Consider the following 19,361-nt stretch of genomic DNA (forward strand, 5'->3'; position numbering starts at 1 on the left):
ATGGAATTTAAGATGCTTTTATTGCCATGCGAACCAGTTTGGTGCAGGCAATACTTTTTGGTATAGCTTTTGTTTGCCCTGCAGAATAGAGAATGTTCATGAAATTCCCAAAAATGATTCCACTGACAATCTGTATGTCTTGTGTGACAAGGAAGTGGAACTTTTCATAGATTTCATAGATAGCTGGATTGACAGCATTATCATCAGCGTTGTGGAAATTATTAGTGTGTTTAACACATTATCTTTTCGATGTTTCATTCCATGTTAGTGTGTATTTCACACATTTAACAACTTAAATCCTTGATACTTTGTAAACTTGACTTCTGGCTCGTTTTCCCCTGTACACCACACTCATTGCCTAAAATAGCTGTTTTACAAGCTCATGCTGTGACGCGTTGTGAGCTTGTAGATCGGCTATTTTTCTGAATAGGGATGCTAGGGTTCAGGTGGTGTTAAATGTATTGTTATCGAAAGCAAAATAATTTATGGCATTTAATTTTTGTTAGTGGGGGAGAATGTTGCTATCTAGAGTAGGCCTACCGTATATATGGGTCTGGTGTTAACTGAAATAGTACAGAATATATGAATGATTCATTTTGTTTTCTTTATTATTTCATTGCACGTTCTGTTTGCTCTACTAGCCTTTGTGATGTGGAGATACTCTGTGACCAAAAGAGAATGAGCACGATGTATTTGATGAGGCTTGGAGCAGGGCTCATCATTCCAGGTTGGGATGGCCATTTTCATAAACTTTATCTTTGCCACGATTATACAGAATGAGTGGCCAATAATACCAGAAACACAGGCCTAGCCCTAATGTATACTCCTCTTAGCTCATTCTCTGCTAAGGCGACATTGGACGACTAATTATTTATGGTCACAGATTGCCTATAGGACGATATCGAACAACCCCTTAGTTTATAATGTTTAATAATGATTTTTACCAGCTCTTGGAGTCATCGTTGACCGGCAACGCTTTGCTTCCACGTTGGTGACGTCACTGATTATTTTCCTCCGTACAGAATATCTTTTTATTGGAATTGAAGCTCAGATTGAGGTGATCATACAAAACATCCATGTTTTAGGAGCTCCATAAAAATCATTGCGACCTCGCGGGACCGTTTCAGCACTTGTGATGAAAATTAAAGTATCTAACGAGTGCTAACGAGGCTGCACTACTAACTTTGGGGCAGGCCCGTCTAGAGTTTAAATGGACAGGTATTAGTCAAAGGGGAGACATCGAATAGCAAGGATGGATGGGGAAGGATCAACATATGGAATGTCAGAACAGGTCAGCCCCATATATGGAGATCTAAGGGTTTGAGGTTTGAGGTCAGATGTAGAGTTTTGCTGCCCAATATTGATGACATCAGGGATCTCCATATATGGGCTTAATATTGATGACATCAGGGATCTCCATCCCTGATGATGTCACGTGATGTCACGTGCTCCATCCCTGATGATGTCACGTGCTCTCTCACCCGACCAACCAACCAACCAACACACACACTGACGGGAAATGCACAATTCCATAGTTAACTGCGACCTTCGGTTGCAATAACATAAAATAGCAGTATAATTTTGAATTTCATATAATAATTCAGTTATAGGTTTTAGGTTTGAGTGGAATTTGTCCATCACACCAAAATGTGCGAATTCTCCATCTAAATCCACTCTAGTCCTTTACATTGTATGCCTCAATAATGTCCGGGCCATAAAAGCCTACTGTAGCTGTGCCACTATAGGTACTAAAACATTAAACAATAAACAAAACTTACAAAAGTTTTCTTTCATATGAACATGAAAACACTTTCACCATGTCAGTCCACCTCCACCACTCTTCTTACCAGGGACCCATGTACAGAATACACACTGGAAGATCTACTTATTTTCTCAATATCAAATCAATGTCTGTTGTGCTTAATATAAAGGATTGGAACATAATGTATTCTATCAAACATCAAATGTTTGAAGGACAAGATGTTTTCCAAAACTGAATATATTGTAGCATTCTCAGAGATGTTAGTTATTTCAGATGGCTGTAATACATCAAATGGGAGTTTTTTCCTCTGTTGAAACAAGTTAAGTTATCTGGGAGGTTTTTCTCTATGTTGAAAGAAGTTAAGACTAAGAGTTATCTGAGGACAACCTTAAGTGATGATAGATTAACTCATTCTAAAGGCTGTGTAACTGTTCCAATCTCTCATTGAATTTGTAAATGCATTTGAGTTCATCCTAAGGTAAATAGGCTACCATATTATCCCATTCTGGGCGGGAACCTCTTTTGGTGTTTTAAATAAGCATTATGTTATACTTTAGCTATTGAAAAATAGCAGATCTACAAGATCTACAAGGTCGTAGCGCGCCACCGAGTGGCGCGCTACGTACGACCTTGTAGGTCTGCTATTTTTGAAAAATCGTAAAAATGCGGCACAAATCTTTGAATATATATTCTTTCAAAGCTAACGTTTTTTTTATTTCGACGTCAGGCCTAAATGGGTTATAAGTCACATGACATAACATGCAGTAGCTTATATTCACGTTTATCCCATTTAGACCTGAGGCCGATTCTAAAAATGCCTCTTAAAACATAACCTAGGTTTTCTGAAAACCTTAAAATTCTTGTTAAAATATTTAATTAAATTTCTCCATGTATATTTAACAACTAATGAGACACAGAGGTAGCTCCCAGATTGAAAGGAAAATCTAAATGTTGCTTGTCAAGAAAGGTTTAATTTGTGTCAACTACAACAGGCATCACTTCAACTGAATTGAGATTTTTAAATAAAGAAATGTGTAAAATCCCCTAAAACATATTTGTCCTTATTCTGCTTTCTGACCCTTACGCTGTCCATGGTGCTGAATGGCACCTAGTAGCTATCAGAGTCAGAGAGTGATTTACACATAGTGTAACATACCAAACTAATCAAACTTACCATGAAACTGCATTTGAAAACTTAGTTTAAGCTGCTTCAGACATAATGCACACAGTGTTTTTAAAGTTCAAGACTGTAAAAACTATAATTGAGACATTAAAGCGAGTATATTTGTATTGTTCGTACTGTTGTGTCTTGTACGATTCTAGTTGAAGATGCAGTGATTTAACTAGTAAATCTGGGACCCATTTGAATGACCACCTGGCTGTGGGACAAACTGCATCACTGAGATGCAGTTTGTCATGTAACTCTGCTGTGCCTTTTCTATCAATAGCCTATGTTGGAAATGAGGAAATGTTTCCTGGCCAGGTAACCTTGCCACACCTAGGCTAAATTAGGCATTAGCAAGGAGGAAGCCAACATTCTTACTCTTAAAAGCTAGCAGATATTTTAGTGTATGGTGTACTGTACACTTGTCTCGTTCACTGATAGGGTTCCAGATTTTACATCTTTTTGTGTTATGTTTTTGTGTTGAAATGGCGACACTGTTCTAGTTTGGGACCCCGGGACCAACAAGGAGTACAGTATGTCTGTCTGGTACTCATTTAACTTGAAGAAGGTAATAGTTATCCATTTGTTAATGGTGGACTGGCAGTCGGTTACAGAAGAGAGGGTCTAGACTAATCAGTGTACAAAGGTGAAGTTACTTTAAAAGCCAGTGAACATATAGTCTTGCCATTGCTACCCTAACTCTGTTGCACTGACAATCCTGTCTCGCTGCGATAGTACACATGACATTGTGTCTACTGTACAGTGTACACATCATCTTAGGGGTTTTCATCCAGTTTAAATATCACTCAAGTACTTGAAAGGTGAGTAATTTTACTCAATATTCTCAATATTCATACTGTATAATAATTCATTTGTATTGTAATTCATCCACATGATTTCCCGCTGGCTGTTTTTATGGTCAAATGTAATGATGATGTATAATGTAATATACAGCCTCCACACTAAGATGAAGTTTGAGAACATTCTCGAAGAAATAGATGGCTTTGGCCGTTTTCAATTCCTGATCATTGCACTGCAGTGCATCCCTCGAGTAGTTCTACCCTGTCACTTCCTGCTGAACAACTTCATCGCAGCAGTGCCATCTCACCACTGTGACACCAGTGTCCTGGATGATGGGGGACACTTCAGGAATCTAAGTCAGGAGCAGAGGATGACTATTGGCATTCCCCTACGGGAAGATGGGAGTCCAGACTCCTGTGAGATGTTCTCAGAGCCACAGTTACATCTCCTGTCCCATGCTTTGGATGGCACCAATGCATCCATGGTCCCTTGTCAGAGTGGATGGCGTTATGATAACACAACCTTCAAATCTACTCTTGCCACTGAGGTAAATATGAGTTACTTAAAATGTGCAATAAGCATAGCAGTGTCAAATCAATGCCATCATCTGATTCTTAACATTATGTTCAGAATGATCCTCCACCAATCAATAATGCAACTGTTTGCATTTAAATAAACGTTTCCATAGTCTTAAAGAAATGCCTTCTATGCTTTGAAATAGTTGTAAGTTTTACTGTAAGTTTATTTTACAATATGGACAGCTTTGTTAATTGTCCACGTCACCCCTTTTGCAACCAGATCTTATTTTAATGATGTTTAGGACACAAGAAACACTTTCCTGGGGGTTTTTATGTGTGTTTTTTCCTTTCTTTTCTAGTCATGACGCCATCTTCATGACCAAAATCTGTCATGAAAATGTGGTCTCACTTCCTTCCTGGACTGAGATGTTGTCCAGGAAGGACGGGTGTCTCCCCCATAGACTCCCCCATAGACATAGATAACAATAGATGCTCAGTGGCTGCTGCAATTGGAGCCATGTGTCTCCGGCGTAAGGAGGAAGTCAAGCAAGTCAAGTGTGGAAGGCACACTGCGTCGCTGTCACTCAAGTGACTACTGGCCAATCACAGCACGTCTTTTCTGGGACTTATCAATCAGTCCAACAGAGCTTTATTGGCATGAGAAAACAAACGTTTACATTGCCTCTCATTGGCCTACCCAACATCCCCTTCTGTGACACACACTGAAGCTTGGCAAGCTTCCGTGCATGCTTCCCCTATGCTTCACAAGGAATCTCGGTAAAGCTTGCTTCCTCTCGATAAACACGCACCCCAGAGCAGAGGGGGGCGTCTACCTTTTTAGGTCTATGGTCTCCCCTCCACAAGTGCACCCAAGCATTATGGTCATTGTAGGAATTCAACAATCCAGTAAAACCAGAGTCAAACACAGACTTCAATATTGTTCTGGCCATCGAATGCACATTTCTAATTGTGCTACTGTATCTACTACAAATACTATTAAAATTGAGTGATTGCAATTTCTTCCAGTGGTGAAATGGCCCTTTAAGAATGAGTTCTGCTACTAGTAGTATTATTACTACTAAAATAAATTAATATATTTTATATATATTGTTAGAAAGTGTGTTCTCTCTGCAACAATTTGCAGCAAGCCGTAGTGATCTATCTATAAATTGCAGAGACTGTGTCTGTCTGTCAGTGTGTCTGTCCTGGGCATAACTCGAGGACTGTCTGACCAACTGACTACAATCTTGGCATGTGTGTCAGGGGATGTGCAGTGCCTGTTTTGGTTGTGTGAGGATAAACCAGCATGCGTGAAGTTCTTGACAATGTGGACAGTAGTAGGCCTAAGTGAATTCTTTGTGTGTTGCTTTTCTTTTAAAGTGGGACCTTGTGTGTGATCGAAAAGGCATGGCTGAAGCCACAGGCACAATTTTCTTCTTTGGAGTGATGGTTGGAGCAATAGCTTTCGGCTTCATCTGTGATAGGTACATATCTCTTACAAATTCTGTCAAACAATTGGCGTGGTGAACAGTAACTATTAAGTACATTTACTGTAATTGAGTAGTATATAAGGCTAGAATAACGGTGGGTGAATTACACCCAAACAATTGTAGGCTAATTATGTGATTTTCATAATGTTGCTGATGTCTGAGGTGGGTGGGTCCTTGGGTACCTTCAAGATGCTCACTGACGTAGTGGAAGAAAGTCCCCCTCTTCCGTTTAGCCTAGAACTGGAGGTCTAGAACACGTTTGTGTACTCTTTGGCATGCAGAGTACACCGACGTGATGTTCACTGATCACATGACTCCAATCACCCCAACCAAGTTCTAGACCTCCAGTTCTAGGCTAAACAGAAAGGGGGACGGGGGACTTTTTTTAAATTATTTCCACACAACAGTTCTAAGTTATATCAATGACATAGTTCAATGTTGAAGATGTGTGGTATTCCCCTTTAAGTGGTTAAGATAACATTTATAAGCATTTCATGAACCTTTGCCATCTTTAATTCATCACACTCTTTTACAGGTTTGGGAGGAAGAGCTCACTTTTGGTGGCTTACCTTATGGTCATTGTATTTGGCTTCTGCAGTGCTTTCTCAAACTCATACATCCTGTTTGCGGTTATGCGATTCTTCACTGGATTTGGAAATTCAGGAATGGCCATAATCTCCATTGTTCTCTGTAAGTAGTAGCAACACCATCAAACATTTTATGATACATTCAGAAGTGTTTGATAAGTGATAAGACCATGTTGGTCTTCACAATTTCTGGCATCTATTGTTACATAGGAAGTCATAGTCAGAGATTTTTAATTGTTGTTACTAATTTCATTTAGATTTGATAGGCTATATTTCTGTTTTCATTGGTGCAAATATATAGGCATCCCAAAGTGACACAGAAAATTGAGTACCACAGACGAATAACAGTCTAAGTCCACACTATTGATCCATAATATATAAATGATAGATAAGGGTTCAGGACAACGAGGCCTTTTCGTGGAGGGGTCAGTCTGAAATTTGGACTTAGACTGTTTTTCGTCTGTGGTACTCATTAATAGATGCCTGAAATGCATTTTGCTGAGATGCTGTATAAGGTGTTAAAGGGAGGTTACATGACTTGGTCAAATCCTATGAGGTGGTGTGTGTTGGCAGTACATGTTAGTCATTCTTTTCATTGGGTTCAGTCAGGTCAAAGAATGTAACTATTGTACTTGTAGAAGTTTTATTTAGCTAGGCCTATAAGTCACCATCACCAGTGTTGGCAGTACATGTTAGTCATTCTTTTCATTGGGTTCAGTCAGGTCAAAGAATGTAACTATTGTACTTGTAGAAGTTTTATTTAGCTAGGCCTATAAGTCACCATCACCAGTCCAGGCACTGCTAAATATGTAATTTATTTTCGAACAAAAGGATGCAGTGTCACTGCATTCTTTTTATTTATTTATATATTTAAATTTAATTTCCCAAAGAAAATATAAAGAAAATAAATGAAAAAGTAATGGAAAAATCACCCCCTCATGCATTAGGACAATATCAGTCAGCAGAACCACGGGCGTGTGTTTTCAATGAATAAAATAAAAGGGGGTTTGAAGTTGGTTCGTATAGGAAGCAACTTAATAACTGTCTGGGGTGCACAAAAAAGCCTGCGTAGATGTTACAATGATCTTAAACATGTTTGAAAGTGAAATATCCCTTTAAGTAGCCACTTACCTAAAGGAAAATGTACATTTAAGATTCTGTCCTTATGCTTTAACCTTAACCTCCATCCAGGCATCGAGTGGGTTGACGTTGATCATAGATCATTCATTGGTGTGATTGGCAGCTTGGGCTGGTCAGTAGGCAATATGCTGTTGGCAGGCTATGCATATCTAGTGAATGACTGGCGGATGCTCATTATCACTGTTACCGCTCCCATGTGTATTGCTGTTTTAACTTGGTGGTAAGCACCTTTTGTATTTCCATATTATTTGTCCATAATCTATTTAATTGTTTCTCAAGAGACAAACCTTCATTGGGTATGGAAGCCCATTTCCACCGCTGAATAATATTTAAAAGACCTGAATTATAATTATTCCCTCGCAACTTTGACTTTAATACTAATCATACTTATGTGGGGAGTTTTCCTTAAACTTTCGTCTCACCTTCACGAGGAACAAAATTGCAAGAAAAACTAAACTGACATTGCATAAGGGCCGGAAATTGTCTTCCATATTGGGTGACTATAATTTTGGATCAGATTTGATAGCCAAGCTACAAAATACAGTCATTGGGATGTCATTAGTTTGTCTATGCATACATATCTTTTATAATTGCAGGTGGATTCCAGAATCTGCAAGATGGCTTTTAGCCAATGGTCAAGTGGACAAGGCACATTTTTACCTGGATAAATGTGCACAAATGAACAAGAGAGAAAGGCTGTCCAGAGTTAAATTAGAGGTAAGTTCCAAACAGACATTTCTCAGTATATCAGTCAGTCATAGGAGGCCTTAGCTATGTTTCACCAGTTTCAATTGAAACGGGCCTCCACCCTAAAGGCTCATTCATAGTCTGGATTTTCGGTGATGAGGTAACCACCTGATGGTGGTGAGCTGACCACCGGAGCTGAAATAACGTTGAGCGGTGGTGTGTAAAAACAGAGAGAAGGGCTGGGGCGGTGGCGGTGGTTTGCTCTTCACCACGGCTCGTGACGTCATGTTGTAGTTCGGTGGTCGCCTAACCACCGAAGGTCCAGACTATGTATGAGCCTTAAGGCCGCCCCTGCAGTCAGTATCTGGCTTTGGCCAGACACATTACATGGATTCACTCACGCCTCGAGGAAGTGTGAGTGAATCCATGTTATCAGTCTGGCCAGGCCAAGCCAGGCGAGGGCACCCCTCCTTGGATTTGTCTATTATCAACAAGAGTTCTTCTTAGGGAGTTCATCTTCCAGGCTATAAATACTAACACACATGGCTGGTCAGGTGTACATATGTATACTGTAAGTATTTTATATTGTTTGACATTGCCAGTTTAAATATTGAAACTGCTTACAGTACTTAGCTCATTGCAACTACCCGTATCTCCCATTATAAAATGGGCTGGTCAAATCACACAACTATCTGATTAGTTGATAGATGTGTTATAATAACCATACCATAGATACTCTCTACCTACACTCACATACACAATATAACCTTATAGGATGCAGGCTAGTTTGATGGTTTGTGGACCGTGTTTAATGTGTATTCTATTTTGTAATGCATATTATTGTCTTGGACCTGAGGAAGACTAGACCGTCACTCAGGTCTCCGTTTTTAAGAAACAATAAACAGGGACGGAGTGGCATTCCGACTATGTGTTCATTTCAAAGTTTACTAGTCAGGAGCTTTCATGCAGTGTAGGGGATAACAACAAACTTTGTTTGTCCGGTTTTTTTTTTTTTTAATCCTGTAATGTATTTTGTTGGTAAAAACTATTATAATTACAATGTAGTATAGTATACTGTAGTTAAACTTGTTTTAAGTTTCACTAATGCATTGGATTAGTCAGTCCCAATTCTGTACATCCAGCTATTTATTTATTTGTATAATTTTCCACAGGACTAGTTTGAATTGTGTATTTTGCAATAATAAGAAAAGTTTACTGTAAAAGCACAGAACTAACTTGTTTTTTCAGACCTTTTGCAATACAGAGACCTTGAAAAACTGTGACAGGACGTACACTTACCTTGACCTAATTAAGACCCCAAAGATGAGATCATTGTGTCTGCTGACTGGCATCGTTTGGTGAGTATCGCTTTTTTCCTTTTACCCCTTTTTCTACCCAATTTAGTTGTTATTCCTCCCCACACATATTTGCGTGTTGTCACCACCCAACACTCCCTGCTGACAAGTGCCGTCCCAGCCTGTGTAGGGTATCCCTTTAACAATAATGAATTACTACAAGTTCCAATATAGGTGTGTCATGAACGGACCTAACCATGACAAACATGGGAGACGACACACAGGAGTAAATGCCAAAAACAGGTATTTATTATAAACTTAATCAAAACAAAGAATACTTTACGGTAACGTGGGGTGTGAGTCATCAGTTGAATCAGTAGTGTAGTGCCTGTGTGGATGTGTGAAAGTGTAATGTATGTGCAAGTGCAGTAACTAAGGTCAAAACTAACCCAAAGTAGTAAAGAGCAAACAATGTTCCTTGGCAGGGGAGAGAGGGAGAATGGCCTTGACCAGCCTGCTTAAATACTCCTGAGCCAAATTGGAGTCAGGTGTGCCTCATCATCTAGACACACCCCTGCAGGCTGGTCCCCTCCTCCTGCACATGAACAGAGAACAGTATTAACAGCAAACACAACCAGGATGGGTCATCACACCCCCCCCCATAAGATCGGAGACCAAGCAGGTACTCCGTAACTTTTACTTTAACTTTACAGTTACCCATCAATTATACAGATACCTGACCCATCCTTCCAATCATCACCTCTGCAACCTTGATACCTGCAGTAGCATAAGAGGGGTGAATGACAGTAAATTACCAAATAGGAAACAAACAAAAAAAATATATAGTTCCACTGTAAATAGATCAGAGCATTACCCTAGAATGCACGCGACAGAGCGTCAGCCATTACATTTTCATGGCCTTTTATATGCCGGATGTCCAAATGGTATGGCTGCAAAAACAATGCCCACCTCATCAAACGCTGGTTTGGGTTTTGCAAGGAACGTAGGAAGGTAAGGGGATTATGATCTGTGTACACCACCAGAGGACTCCCAGTGCTAATATACACATCAAAATGCTGTAACCCCCATACTAAGGCCAAGGCCTCTTTCTCAATGACTGAATAATTTACCTGATAGGCATTGAACTTTTTAGAAAAGAAACCTAGTGGTTTCTCAACCCCATTATCATCAGCTTGTAACAAGACGGCTCCTGTACCCACATAACTGGCATCTACCTGCAACAAAAAGCATTTGTCAAATTGAGGTGCTGCCAAAACAGGTGAAGAACACAGAAGAGCTCTTACATTATCAAAAGCATCCTGCGCCTTATCTGACCAAATGAACTTTACTTTGGACTTCAGAAGATCAGTAAGAGGTGCCACCACTGAAGAAAAGTTTCTACAGAAACTTCGGTAGTAGCCTATCATTCCCAAAAAACGCATTAACTCCTTCTTTGTTAATGGAATTGGGAATTTCCTGATGGCTGCCACTTTAGCCTCCACAGTGCGCACTTGACCCTGACCCACAACCTTGCCTAAGTATGTAACAGTAGCTCTGGCAAATTCACACTTAGCCAGATTTACAGTCAACCGTGCCCACGCCAGCCTGTCAAACAGTGCACGTATCCTCTGTACATGTTCCTCCCAAGTGTCACTAAAAATGACGACGTCATCGAGGTACACAGCACAACCCGACAAACCTGACACCACAATGTTCATCAGCCGTTGGAAAGTGGCTGGAGCATTACGTAAACCAAACGGCATTACCTTGTAGGAATACAGACCGGCAGGTGTTATGAAAGCACTTATCTCCTGGGCCCTAGGGCTCAATGGGACCTGCCAGTATCCCTTAAGCAAGTCAAACTTACTCACAAACTTGGCGGACCCCACCTGGTCCACACAGTCTTCCATGCGTGGTAATGGGAAGGAGTCAGGTTTTGTAACACTGTTGACTTTTCTAAAATCGGTGCAAGGTCGAAAAGTGGAATCAGGTTTTTTAACCAAGAGACATGGAGAGGCCCAACTAGAATTGGAGGGTTCTGCCAAATTGTTATCTAGCATGTAGTTTACCTCCTTATCCAGATGGGCTCTTTTTTCGGGAGAAACACGATAAAATCGCTGCTTAATTGGCTTTGCATCTCCAATATCAATATCGTGTTCTATCAGATGTGTCTGTGATGGTGTATCTGAAAATAGCAAAGGATAGCTATTAACCATAGAGACCAACTCCTTCATTTTTGTCTCATCCAAGTGTCCAAGTACTTTGGGTAAAGCTTTTAATGCTTCAGAGTTGTTCAGGCGTACTTGTAACACAGCCTCATCTGCCGGCCAATCTCCCCCTCCCTGAACCTCCCCCACTGAAGAAAACCCAACCGTGCCTACGCACAATGAAGGCTCAACGCAAGGGACGTCACTGGAGTTTTGAGACGCCGACACCCGAGCACAGTATGGTTTCAACAGATTCACATGACACACCCTAGACTTTCCCTTAGGCATCACAATCAAATAGTCCAGGTCAGAGACTTGCTTTTTCACTGTCAGTGGACCAGTAAAGCGCGCCTGAAATGGAGAATTCACCATTGGCATCAAAACCATCACTTGATCTCCAGGACTGAACTGTCTGTGTTTTGCCTTACGATCAAACAGGGATTTCATTTTCTTTTGCGATTGCGCTAGATTACGTTTTGCCATTTGCCCGGCCATATACAGACGGTGCCTAAACCCATTCACATACTCTATCAAATTCTTGGGAGGTTCAGACTGTTTGCAACCACTTTTTAAAATTGCCAAAGGTCCACGCACTGAATGTCCAAAAACCAAGTCATTAGGACTGAATCCAGTACTCTCTTGTACCACTTCTCTTGCAGCCAGCAACAACCAAGGCAGACCCTCTTCCCAGTCCCGAGTAAGCTCTATACAATAAGCCCGCATAAGTGACTTCAGAGTTTGGTGAAAACGTTCCAGAGCCCCTTGACTTTCAGGGTGATAGGCTGATGCCAGTATGTGTTTAATCTGAAGCTGCTTCATGACCTGTGCAAACATATGCGAGCAAAAATTTGACCCACGATCAGTCTGAATGACCTTCGGAATGCCAAAGACTGAAATGAATTGAGTCAAGGCCTTCAACACATTTTTTGTTGTAATAGACCGTAGCGCATAAGCTGCTGGATACCGAGTAGCCTGGCACATCAGTGTCAATAAGTATTGGCAACCAGATTTCGAAGGAGGTAGAGGCCCTACACAGTCCATAATCAAATACTCAAATGGTTGAGCTAACGCTGGAATAGGACACAACGGTGCTGGATTTATGGACTGGTTGGGCTTTCCCGTCAGTTGGCAAGTGTGGCAGGTTTTTATAAAGGCCGATACATCCTTCTTCAAACGTGGCCAAAAGAAATGTTGCAGGATGCGACTGTATGTTTTCCTAACCCCCATGTGCCCAGCTATTCCATCATGGGAGCTTTTCAACACCATTTCTCTGAATTTGGTAGGCACCACAACTTGCAAAATGGGCTCCCCCACGCCAGTCTCTCCTTGAACACACCATTTACGCAAGAGTACTTCATTAATCACAAAATAACCCTGTGCTGCAGCATCCATCTCTTCTGCAGGGGACACAGAGTCAAACAGAACACTCACGGAAGTATCCGCTTTCTGCTCTTGAACTAACTCCGTAATTGAAATGGACTGAAGAGGTACAGGTATTGACAACACTTTTGCACCCTCTTTTCCCTCTTCAGCAGACTCATCCTTTTTCCTCATAGCGCGAGTTACGGCACATGCCGGAAAAACCTCAGTTTCCCCTGGGTGGGTACTTGTGTAAGACTGTAATGGGACCTGGGTAACCACATTTGGAGATTTAGCCTCAGCCCACACTTTATCCCCAGCCAAATCATTTCCAAGGATTATATCCACCCCTTCCACTGGTAACTCAGGACGGACTCCCACCACCACCTCCCCACTGACCAACCCACAGACAATGTTCATTCTATGTAGGGGTACCGGAATTACCTGCATACCCATACCTCGCATTAAAATGACATCGCCTGTGTCTGAAATGGAGGAGAATGGAATGACGTTGTGACGGACATAAGTATGTAATGCCCCTGTATCTCTCAAGATGTTAACTTTAACTGCCTTTCCACCAGGCAGTGATACAAAACCCTCCGAAAGGAATGCTGTGTACTCAGCGTTATGGTCACCCCCAGTGGAACACCTGATATCAGAAACACCTTCCATGTTAACCATTAGCTGCGGTGAGGGAACTGCCGGTGCAGCCAACGCGGATGGTTTGATTGGTGCACCACTTAACATCTTCTCCTTAGCTTTAAGAGCAAAACAATTTTTTTTCCAATGTCCACTTTTATGGCAAAAATGACAAACATTAGCATCGTCCTGTTTCCCGGAACCATGTTCAGACTTGGAAAGACTTGAATCCCCCTGCCCCCCAAACCACTTTCCTGTACGAAGGGAACCACCAGACTGAGACATACAGTCACCAACTACACTTCTGTGTGTTAAACAGTATTCGTCAGCCAAAATGGCTGCCTCTTGGGGGGTTTTCACTTTCCTCTCAGTTATATACGTAGCAATGTTAACTGGCACACAGTTTTTGAATTGTTCCAGAGTAACCAACTCACGAAGCCCATTAAAGGTTTTAACCTCTGATGCTACGCACCACCTGTTAAACTGGACTAACATATCTCTTACAAATTCCACATATGTTTGGTGTTCCTCTTTTCTCCAATTCCTAAAACGTTGTCTGTAGGCTTCGGCTACTAACTCGTATGCACGTAACACTGCTCCTTTAACAACCTCATATCTTTGACTATCCATCACTGATAAAGAAGCATAGGCCTCCTGGGCCTTACCTGTGAGGACACATTGAAGCAGTAGAGTGCGCTCACCATCAGACCAATTCCTGGCATCTGCCACACGTTCAAACAGGGAAAAGAACAAATCCGGATCTTTTTCTGAAAACTTGGGAAGTAATTGTAGGTTAGAACCAACATTAAACTGCTTGGCTTCATGAGCACTCATGTTAAACTTTTCTTGCTCCAGTTCCAACCTTTTCAATTCAGTTCTTTGCTTCATCTCTTCAATCTCTTTCTCATGTTGAAGTTTAATTTTCTCATGTTCAAGTTTAATTTGAAGCAATTCCTTTTGTTGTTCAAAAGTTAATTGCCCTGAAGAAAAAGAAAAGGTTTTACCAGACCTCAATTCAATTGGGTTCTCATCCTCCGATGGGACCGCCTCCTCTGATAATACATCCTTTTCCACCAAACAGTCGATCAGAACTATTTTTACCCTAACTTTTGACTGTGTAGGCCGGACAGGAATGTTGTAGTGTTCTGCTATCTTTAATAGCTGCTCTTTTGTGCATCTATCCAGCAGCTCCACAGATGGAGCCTGAACAAATTCTTCAACTGAACTCATATTTCCTTTTTTTTTTTTTCAAAAAAAACAAACAAAAAAAACTGTGCACAGGCTTTAACCAAAAGTAGCAAAAGACCCCAGAGCCCAACTCCCCTACCTAAACTGCCTACAAAATCTGACTGACTGTCTCCACCCTAGTCTTCAGTGGCCCTCCCGAGTCCCCCCCTCCAACAAGGGCCTCTCAGTGGTACCACCGCATTCCAGCTTGTGTGGAACACAGTCTAAACCCAGAAAATAAAAACAGTGAGTCCCATATGGAGACCCACTGTTCAAAAGCTATATGGGAGTTGGAACCCCAAGGACTAAGCACTTTAAAACATCAAACCTGCACACAGAGAGAATACAAGAAAAACGAAAAGGTTCTTAATGCTCTCCCCCCCCCAAAAACAAAATACCAACTCCTATGTGTGTCCCCCAAACAATTTGTTTCCCAAACAAACAAACAAAGCTTAAGTTCATCAAAACAATTGATAGAAAAAAACTCCACTCGGAGATAACAACCATATCTACCAACAAACTTAGCTAGAGCGGCGAGCCCCCATCTTGTCATGAACGGACCTAACCATGACAAACATGGGAGACGACACACAGGAGTAAATGCCAAAAACAGGTATTTATTATAAACTTAATCAAAACAAAGAATACTTTACGGTAACGTGGGGTGTGAGTCATCAGTTGAATCAGTAGTGTAGTGCCTGTGTGGATGTGTGAAAGTGTAATGTATGTGCAAGTGCAGTAACTAAGGTCAAAACTAACCCAAAGTAGTAAAGAGCAAACAATGTTCCTTGGCAGGGGAGAGAGGGAGAATGGCCTTGACCAGCCTGCTTAAATACTCCTGAGCCAAATTGGAGTCAGGTGTGCCTCATCATCTAGACACACCCCTGCAGGCTGGTCCCCTCCTCCTGCACATGAACAGAGAACAGTATTAACAGCAAACACAACCAGGATGGGTCATCACAAGGTGCAAGCAGCAATACTAGGGGGCAAGTAGTAAGCATATAGCATTACATAGTGTCATGATTTATCAGCATGTGGTCAATTAGCTTTATATTCCTATATTGGACATTAGGGGTCTCGTTCTACCACTATGAGGTGGTTTGTTAAAATTAAAGAGCTATTTAATAAACAGAAATGTAATTTTCAAGTGCTGCCAATTTCAGGATAGGAGAGAGTACATTAATTTGCTTAAATTGCATTGTGTCCCAGTACCAATTTTGTCTGCTCACTTCTTCGTGTCATAACTGCCAAATTCACTTCTTCATCGTGTATCAGATAAACACACAGGATACACGGTTTCCTCCTGTATGAGTACGCTCTCCTGATTGGATAAATGTTTTATCCAGACCTGAAAATGTCTGTGTACTTAAAGAGCTAGTGAGACAGGGAGACCCTGTTACTGAATGAACACTCAGTTTATAGCTTTTATGATTGCTATCAGAATAGACATATTTAACACTTATTTATAATATAACTTACTGCATCTTTAATTTATTTATATCATAATATTCAGTTCAGTTTTTACCTTTCTATTTTACTATACATAATTTATACATTCCTTCATCTATTTATGTCATTTGTTATTGTATGGCACCCTGTGACTCTTGTTTCATAAGGAAATACAGTTTTCTGATAAACTGTTGCTATACTGTATATCATCAGAAAGCTCCTATCTCCATATTTTAACTTTGTTTTTTTCGTAAATTAACGCCCTACTTGATGACAAAATAGCATCAGAAGTAGCAGATCCACGAGCTCGGTACGTGGCGCTTTGAGCTCGGTACGTGGCGCTTTGAGCTCGGTACGTGGTGCTTTGAGCTCGGTACGTGACGCTTTGAGCTCGGTACGTGGCGCTTTGAGCTCGGTACGTGGCGCTTTGAGCTCGGTACGTGGCGCTTTGAGCTCGGTACGTGGTGCTTTGAGCTCGGTACGTGGCGCTTTGAGCTCGGTACGTGGCGCTTTGAGCTCGGTACGTGGCGCTTTGAGCTCGGTACGTGGTGCTTTGAGCTCGGTACGTGGCGCTTTGAGCTCGGTACGTGGCGCTTTGAGCTCGGTACGTGGCGCTTTGAGCTCGGTACGTGGCGCTTTGAGTTCGGTACGTGGCGCTTTGAGCTCGGTACGTGGCGCTTTGAGTTCGGTACGTGGCGCTTTGAGCTCGGTGCGTGGCGCTTTGAGCTCGGTACGTGGTGCTTTGAGCTCGGTACGTGGCGCTTTGAGCTCGGTACGTGGTGCTTTGAGCTCGGTACGTGGCGCTTTGAGCTCGGTACGTGGCGCTTTGAGCTCGGTACGTGGCGCTTTGAGCTCGTCCATCTGCTACTTTTGAATTTGACAGTTTTGGACCCGACAGAGACGATATATTATAAATCTGAAATTCAAATTACACAATGCTTTCCTGGTTTTAATGGATTAACAAAACAAAAAACAACAAAGGTGTGGTGTTCATAACAGATGCCTTACTTTGCAGGTATGGAGTAGCATCAACATACTATGGAATCAGCCTGAACATCACTGGACTTGGTTTGAACATCTACCTCACCCACTTCATCTACGCTGCTATTGAAGTGCCTGCCAAACTTACGGTCTATTTCTGTCTCAATATCATTGGACGGAGAAAGTGCCAGGCTGGGACTCTTTTACTTACAGGAACCTGCATTCTTATAAACATCTTAATTCCTAAAGGTTGTATACAAATCATATGTATATATTATAGTTGTTTAACAAAACACTGAGACAGACATTTAGATTGTTTTGTGTGTAAGTGTTCTCATTTCATACTGTAAAAAGGGTATCTTTGAAAAACAAAGAAAAAGTCCCGCACACTGTCAGACACTTGCCAAAATGTCGAAATTAGGTCGACGTTTCGGTCGATTATTAGACCTTCATCAGACATTGTCCGTCCTGATGAAGGTCTATTTTGGCAAGTGTCTGACAGTGTGCGGGACCTTTTTTGTTTTTCAAAGATCCCCTTTTTAATGTATGCTCTATTGCCCTACGCACCTGTCACTAGCCTTTTGAGGTGTGCATCGGCCTTTTGCTAAATAACTCATTTCATACTGTGACAGAGTTGAGGCTGACCAAACCCAAACTATCCTGACCTGCAGTATTAATACATTAATCAGAATGTTTTGATGATGTCATCTTTCATGTTGGTTGGTTCTATACAGATGTGCGGCTTGTGCGTATCGTTGTGGCCATACTTGGAAAAGGCCTGTCAGAAGCTGCATTCACAACCGTTTACCTCTACACAACAGAGCTTTACCCTACAGTTGTAAGGTCAGTCATTACTGTGCACGTCAATAAGTCATTACCGCAAAGAAACCAAGACTAAATTTGAAAGAAGTCGGATAGGTGCTTGATGATGCCGGTTTCCATGGATCAGCACTCACACCTGTCTGCTCCAAAGTAATTTTATAGCATTTCAGTCAAAAAATTCACCAAATCGGGTTGATGCAGAGCCTTGGCTCGAAACGTTATTAAATAAATTACTTTGGAGCAGACGAGTGTGCAGGTTTATTATTTCTCTTTATACTTTCCAACCCAGCACCTCAACCAAGGGATGTGCATATATATATATATATATATATATAATTCTATCATTAAATATCAAATGATACAGGCTACTAATTGCTTTCTCCTCTTAAACTAGGCAAAATGGTGTGGGCTATACCAGCTTCATTGGTCGTCTAGGTGTCTCAATAGCACCATTCATTCTTCTTTTGCACAATGTATGGAAACTGCTTCCAGAGATCATTATCTGCTCAGTGGCCATTATATGTGGCCTGGTGTCCTTGCTCCTGCCAGAAACCCTTAATGTACGGCTCCCGGAAACCATCGAGGACATTGAACAGCCAAGGAAGGTAACAATTTCACTTCACTGACAAGGCTCTAGTCTAGTCTCTTTGTGGTAGTAATAATCTATATTATATTATCTATAAGTCATCTGAAAGTTAAGTAATTTGGCAGCCCTTCCAATAAAATGCGATCACTTCTGCAGAATTCAATTGAAAGCCTTTGGGTCAAAAACTCTGTGGTACATTTATCTTCGCTATGGACTGTTAGTTGTGGCAAATTATTCTTAGGTTAAAAATAATAATACAGATCTCGGGATCTATGGGAATGGCATGGTTCCAATGTGTAAGAAGTTAAAACATTTCAAAAAGTATAAGGCAGGGGTCTTCAACGTGTTCAGGCTAAGAACCCCTTAGCTACGAGAGATGAACCTGCAGGGTCATATTGGATCAAATTGTGTTTGCAGATTAAACAGTTCATACAGTTGGGTGCCACCGATATTGTCCCTTATTATTTGACCCATTTAGGCCTGACCTCAAAATTTAAAAAAATCCTTCTAAATCCTCCAGTTTTCTGAAATCAATATTTTCACGATTTTTCAAAAATAGCAGACCTACAAGCTCGTAGCGCGCCACTCGGTGGCGCGCTATGAGCTTGTAGATCTGCTATTTTTCAATAGCTAAATTATAACAATG

General features: G+C 41.3%; 1 protein-coding gene across 1 annotated transcript; it reads left to right on the forward strand.

Moving 5' to 3' along the window:
- Positions 1-3,810: 3,810 nt before the first annotated feature.
- On the forward strand, positions 3,811-18,795 carry LOC306930820 (solute carrier family 22 member 7-like). The gene is made up of 9 exons (XM_079511915.1): positions 3,811-4,275; positions 5,627-5,730; positions 6,272-6,426; positions 7,515-7,683; positions 8,060-8,180; positions 9,399-9,508; positions 17,342-17,559; positions 18,042-18,150; positions 18,524-18,795. The coding sequence occupies exons 1-9, from the start codon at positions 3,820-3,822 to the stop codon at positions 18,753-18,755; spliced, it is 1,674 nt and encodes a 557-aa protein (XP_079368041.1). The 5' UTR covers positions 3,811-3,819; the 3' UTR covers positions 18,756-18,795.
- Positions 18,796-19,361: the final 566 nt, after the last annotated feature.

This window comes from Electrona antarctica (assembly GCF_951216825.1).
Source record: "Electrona antarctica genome assembly, chromosome: 10".
In the NCBI taxonomy this organism is placed as follows: Eukaryota; Metazoa; Chordata; class Actinopteri; order Myctophiformes; family Myctophidae; genus Electrona; species Electrona antarctica.